Consider the following 6,464-nt stretch of genomic DNA (forward strand, 5'->3'; position numbering starts at 1 on the left):
TCGCACTCTCAGACTCCGCCCCCTCACACTCTCAGACTCCACCTCTCCTGCCCTTCTACTCCTACTCTCAGACTCCGCACCTTCTGCCCCTTTCCACTCACACTCTCAGACTCCGCCCCTTCCTGCTCGCACTCTCAGACTCCGCCCCTTCTGCCCCATTCCACTCGCACTCTCAGACTCCGCCCCTTCCTGCTCGCACTCTCAGACTCCGCCCCTTCCCGGTGGACATTTGAATTTAACAGTGAATTAATTTATTAACCAAATAAATTAACCAGATACATTATTGAACAGTTTAAACATGAATTTAATTACAACTGTAACATAGAAAAATGTTTATCTAGTATTTATTATTTAATAAACTTTTATTTTTAACCTTTACTACATTTTTTTCTTCTAGATTTAAGATCATTTTTACCCGCATTGTCTTTACTTCACTAGTTTTATTGCAGACCTATAAATTTTTTCTTCTTTTTTTTTTACAATTGTTCACAACTTGATTATGATATTACATATAATTTTACAAGTTATTACTCATTACTAACTAGTTTTACACCCATTTCAGTCTGGTTGTATGTCTGACTTTATAGGCTTTCCATTGTACCACTTTTCTTTTCTTGTGTTTTATTAAGAATTAAAAGCAGATGTGAAGTTGATCGTCTGAGGCGAAAGCGAATCCCACATTCTGCACTGAAACACAACACAAACACAGTCACTGTAAAAACCTTTAATAAAACTTCTGACTACATGTGAGATAATGCCAAAGAGAAAACTTTTATTTAGTAAAAATTTAAACTACACACACACACACACACACACACACACACACACACACACAGAAAGAAACAGTTCCAAACGTCACAACAGTTTATTCAGACTGCTATATTATCATCACCTTTATTAAACCCTGAAAACACACGCGCACGCACACACACACACACACACACACACACACACACACACACACACACACACACTCCAGGTCACTTGATTTTTACTGCGTTTCAAATCTCTGTGGATCAACGAGAGGCGGAGCTTAAGTTACATTTGATCACATGATGTAACGCATCACAAAATGTTTCTTTTTGTTTCTTCGATTCAGTACAAAATTCTACTTTATATTACATGATAGCAGTTTAGCAACATTAGCTAAGCTAGCCAGCTAGCTAAGCTTTAGCCAGGCATTTATTTAGCTTAGCCGATGTTAACATTACCTCTGTAGCATTATAGCGCGGAACTACAGTAAACTAAATATACTGTGTAATCAAATCCAGTAGCCATGATCGCTAAAAAAATAGTTAAATTTTTTTTTTTTTAGTTAAACTCCAATTTTTCCAGGTTATTTGTTGAATAAAAGCACAGCTGTGAGGCTGAACACATACTTCCACATGTTTACATACAATCACACTTAACATTAACTAGCTAGCGAGCAAAATCACTCAGCTAAAGTTAGCTCGCATAAGATGGCTAACATGAGCTAGCTGTCTACATTGATATGATATACAGTACGTAGCTACCATTGCGTTGTGGTGAAATGTGTTCACAAAGATTTTCTCGCACTGTGATTGGATGAAGCAGCTGCCGCTCATTAATTATTCATGAGTTTTCCCAGCTTATGCTAGGACGTAATATTGTGTTAGGGGATTTATGGTGGTGTGATCGTATGTCACTTTAAGCTCCGCCCTTGCAGAGACGCTGTGCAGAAGGACGTGTGTTGGAAATGAAACGGAATTCCAACATCCTCGGATCAGACAATGGGATTATCTTTGAAAGTCAGGAAGGTTTTAGTGTTAGAGAGTCACAATGAACTATTACACTCATATTATTATGATTATTATTATTATTATCTAGTTCTGGATCTGGATCTTTCCTTCTGAATGCAGCATTCATGTCACATGGGGAGTCGGAATTTTGCGAGCTTGGACGCGAGGCAACTGCCAGCATAAACACACTGTTCTTCTGTGAAGAATCTTGTTGGAATATTACTTTATTTTTCATGAATTAGAGCTGATAAATTTCACCACCTGCTTCCTGATGATTAGGAAGATCTCATGCTAATAAACAACCAGAAAAAAAGTTTTTCAAGGAATGAAATGGAAAAACGTGAACGCTAAAAGCTTCGGCATACTTAATGTGGAGACGAGACAGCTTCACGAGCTCCAGTGCTGCAGGTGGCGCCGTTAAAATTACACAACAGCTTCCACTGTGACAGAAAAGCTGCCGATCCTCCTTTGTTTCTAACGACCAATCACGAGCTTGGTTGAGTAGCGTGATCGCAGCTACGCACGACGTCCGTTTGCTTCGCGATTACATGCACGAAGTGCGCTGAGGCTCCCGGAATAACGGGACGTTTTCCGATCTTCACAACGTGACAAGAATGCAGCATGAGTCCTGTTTCCTTCTCACTTTAATCAACAAATTTAATCATCAACGCTTTCGTAACACGCATGTGACAGTTTGCATAAAAACGTGAACATACACAACATCCTTTCTCTAATCTCGCAGGACAGAATTAGAGAATTAGAGAATCTAACTGACATTTCAGATGACCAATCAGAGACTACTTTCAGAAATCACTCCAAACTCCGCCCACCAAACGTGTCACGGTTGATCGTCTATGTTTGCAGTAAGTGGGACTGTGTGTATTTCTTTTTTAGCCAAACTGACACTTTCACAAATTTCACATATTCCTGAGTGTGTTAGAGAAGGAGTAAAGGAGTAAAGAAGGAGGACTGGGACATGATCTGGTGTCAAGGTGGGAAATGATCTGGGGTCGAGATGGATCATGATCCAGTGTCGGGGTGGGAATATGATCCAGTGTCGGGGTGGGAATATGATCCAGTGTCGGGGTGGGAATATGATCTAGTTTTGGGGTGGGAATATGATCCGGCGTTGGGGTGGGAATATGATCTGGCGTTGGGGTGGGAATATGATCCGGCGTTGGGGTGGGAATATGATCTAGTTTTGGGGTGGGAATATGATCTAGTTTTGGGGTGGGACATGATCCGGCATTGGGGTGGGAATATGATCCAGCATTGGGGTTAGGTATACGATCCATTGTTGGGGTGGGAATATGATCCAGCGTTAGGGTGGGAATATGATCGGAGATCGAGCTGGGAATATGTCGGAGCTCAGTGGTGCTGATCTCGGGTTTAGTGGTGAGTGAGTGTCTGAAGGCTAAAGCAGAGATGAAAGAAGAGATGAGACTCTCCGTCCCTGCTCGAGTCGCGCTGACGGAGGGGACGCTCGTCCACGTGGGCGGAGTCTCACAGCTTGGCTTTGCCTGGTTGTAGCTGCAGGTTCTGGAGCTTCATGGCCATTCCCATGTTCCCTGTGACCTTCAGCTTTCCCTGGAAAAACGCCTGGAAAAGTCAGACAGAGAGGAAATACAGAATTTAACACGGAGCTGGAACTGACTGATTTGTGGTTACGACATTAAAAAGCGTGGAATGATGAACGTAAAGCTGAATGCTCATTTCGTTGTATTTATTTGTTTTAGAAAAGTAGAGATATAAAGAGTTTTTTTAAAGATCTCACAGTCTGAGGGTTTATCTTCCCCGTCATGAGGGCCAGCAGGTCAGAATCCGACATCACGATGGTACAGTCCACCTTCTTAGCTGAAACAAAGAAAGAGAAACAGACGATAAGGATAAGGAGTTTTCCTCAAGGGACATAATCGTATCGTGATATGATATGTTGGTCACATCGCCCAGCTCTAGTTACGTGTCAGATTTATGACTCTATCGCTTACGTTATAGCAGCTATAAACAGCCGTTCCCTCACCAGCCTCTCTTTATTCTCTCTCTGGACGTTAATAAGATGAAACGAACGCAGCTCGTCATGTTACTGAGAAACCGCAAAGTCCTGAAGACGTGCTGGAAAACTCGCTTTACCTCTGACTGTTACAAAGCGCCGACACTGGAGACTCCTTCCACAAATTTTACATAAACGACAGAAAACGTCACCATATCAACGATTACACACGTTTTACGTGAAGCGTTTGCTGTACACGTCCCTGTGAATGAGCTGTTACTACAGAAACGATACCGTATCAGAACGAGTGCATTAATATAAACTTGCGCTACTGTCAGAGCTGCTGTTCTAGAAAATTAATCAACACCTTCTGACCAATCAGGATGCAGAATTCAGCAGCACTGAAACTCACAGGTGTCGTTGTGGACGCAGCCCTTTCCGTCACGCACGTTTACGATCCACGTGGCCTCTTTGCCGTCAGGGCCGTCCTTCACTTTGAAAGCGAACACACCTCCGATCTTCTTCACGTACTGATCACCTTCCTGCACGCACACAACACACACTTATTATTTATAAAGACAGCGTGTGTGTGTGTGTGTATGTTTTCACCTCACACGCATCAGGACACGTACCTCCTCCAGCTTTTTAGCGATCTCCTGAAACACAGAGTGAGCCTTAAAGCCCTCCAGACCAGCGGGGGCGCTAGTGAACACCGCCTCGATCTGTCTGCAACTGCTGAACACACACACACACACACACACACACACACACACGTACAAGCACACACTTTCTCAGAACATTACACAAAGCATTATCTCTACAAGCTACTGTTTCATACTATATTTCTATAGTGCACTTCATAGGCTCTTTTACACACCCTATCTAGGGCACTTGTTCTGCCCTCTGTTTGGACATGCAGTGCACTACATAGGGTCCATGATCCATTATTTCATACCCTACACAGGGCACTTTATATACATAAGTGAAACAAAGTTCCCTACTGAACATATAGTGCACTACACAGATTATAAACACTAGGGCACTTAAATAAGGATTGAATAAGGATGTAGTGCACTACACAGAGTTCAGGAAAGAAAGCTCTAATCGAAAGGTTGGAATATTACGTAAAATTATAGATAATGTTTATTTAGCAGAATCGGCTATGCTGAAAAAATAAAACAATAGAAACCATCACAGGGATTCTAATGGTTTCGACTACAAAATACCATTACAAACCATCAGCTACCTTAATGGTATCAACTAGACATAACATGCCAATAATAGAAGGCATCAAATAACCAGTAGAGACCCACAGGGACCGTTACAGCTTCCATTATGCAACCAATATGATCCCCATTATAACCATTAAAACCATTACAGATCCCATTATAACCATTAAAACCATTACTGGTCCTTAATGGTATCCATTAGACATAACATACCACCAATAGAAGGCAACAAATAACCAGTAGAGACCCACAGGGACCATTAGAGTTTCTATTAAAACCAATATGATCCCCATTATAACCATTAAAACCATTACAGTTTCTGTGATGGTTTCTGCTGGTTTTTTGGGCTGCGTCCCAAATCACTAATGATAAAACAGCACATCCAAATAGATCACTATAATCCCTACAGGTAGGTGGAGCCCTATCTAGCATACTACTTTAGTACAGAGGTGTGTAGTTTGGGACACAGCCCCTGATTTATTAAGTTATATTAAGTTAAAGCAGCTGTGTTGTTGTTGCTGCTGTTGTTGTTGTTGTTGTTTTTGGGGCTGCGTCAGATTTACGCATACAGCTCTCTGACACACGCAGCGCGCGCGCGCAGACTCCAGTAACGGTTTTTTTTTTTTTTTTTTTTTTTTTTTTAAATGACTGATTCTGCGCAAAATGGACGCTTCCGCCTTCTGGACTCCACTCATACCCTTGAGCAATAAAAGAAGGAAAACGCTGCGATTTTAAAGTCAAACACGATTCCAGAGAAATAAATCTGCTTTTAAAGATGTTAAATCAGTGATTAATCTCACCTGGGGATCTCTGAAATGTGCATTTTGCTGTCAAATTGTTTCAAAATGGACGGACGTTTCTGCCTTTAGCTTAGCAACACAGCGACTCCAGTCAGACCTGTCTAATCAGGATACAAAATAAAAGTCATCTTTAGGCTACATAAAGGATTTGTTTGTTTGTTTGTTTAAATTTGTGATATATTTTATAGGTCATGTCATGTTGGGGAAAAATTAATAGGATCTGAAAACGTTTATTTATTTATTTGGTATTATGATTTATGTAAAACTTACACATTTATATATGAAATTTGCAAATGAGGCGCAGGAGCGTTAATATGTGCTCATTTACACATCACAGCACAATCAAAAATAAATAAATAAATAATTTTTATCTAAATAAGAAAATAAAACAGATGATGCTCAGTCAATTTCTAACACATAACAATTAACCATGGAATTAATTTTAAAAAATATGACTCATACATATGACATGCTTTATATTGATTAAATGTCACGTAAAACTCCAAACTACTCAAAATATAAAGAGAAAAATAAATTCTGCCTTTAAAACGTGAAGCCATTGTGTAAATAATGTGGAAGTTTCTCCTTCAAAATGATGAGAAACGATTTGTTTGTAGTGAAAAGTTCATTTGGAGAATAAACATAATATCATTAACCGAAAGAATTGCAAGAAATAAAGTTTATT

The 6,464-nt window shown here is 40.3% G+C and overlaps 1 protein-coding gene across 2 annotated transcripts; it reads right to left on the reverse strand.

Annotated features, from left to right (window-relative positions):
* Positions 1-709: 709 nt before the first annotated feature.
* scp2b (sterol carrier protein 2b) lies at positions 710-5,922 on the reverse strand. Of its 2 annotated transcripts, none has more exons than XM_026921304.3 (5): positions 5,780-5,922; positions 4,383-4,485; positions 4,163-4,292; positions 3,535-3,614; positions 710-3,359 (listed from the first exon to the last, which is right to left on the reverse strand). In XM_026921304.3, the coding sequence occupies exons 1-5, from the start codon at positions 5,800-5,802 to the stop codon at positions 3,264-3,266; spliced, it is 432 nt and encodes a 143-aa protein (XP_026777105.2). In that variant the 5' UTR covers positions 5,803-5,922; the 3' UTR covers positions 710-3,263. The 2 variants fall into 2 exon arrangements, with proteins under 2 accessions (XP_026777105.2, XP_026777106.2); XM_026921305.3 differs by having other exon boundaries at positions 4,383-4,482; positions 5,780-5,905.
* Positions 5,923-6,464: the final 542 nt, after the last annotated feature.

The sequence above is a fragment of the Pangasianodon hypophthalmus genome, chromosome 16 (assembly GCF_027358585.1).
Source record: "Pangasianodon hypophthalmus isolate fPanHyp1 chromosome 16, fPanHyp1.pri, whole genome shotgun sequence".
NCBI lineage: Eukaryota > Metazoa > Chordata > Actinopteri > Siluriformes > Pangasiidae > Pangasianodon > Pangasianodon hypophthalmus.

What these genes read in the sequence shown, in the direction of transcription:
- scp2b (XM_026921304.3), bottom strand. Translation starts at nt 5,802, where the DNA reads ATGCACATTTCAGAGATCCCCAG. An exon ending in CACATTTCAGAGATCCCCAG is followed by an intron (nt 4,486 to 5,779) that starts GTGAGATTAATC and finishes GTGTGTGTTCAG; the next exon opens with CAGTTGCAGACAGATCGAGG. An exon ending in GGAAGATAAACCCTCAGACT is followed by an intron (nt 3,360 to 3,534) that starts GTGAGATCTTTA and finishes TGACTTTTCCAG; the next exon opens with GCGTTTTTCCAGGGAAAGCT.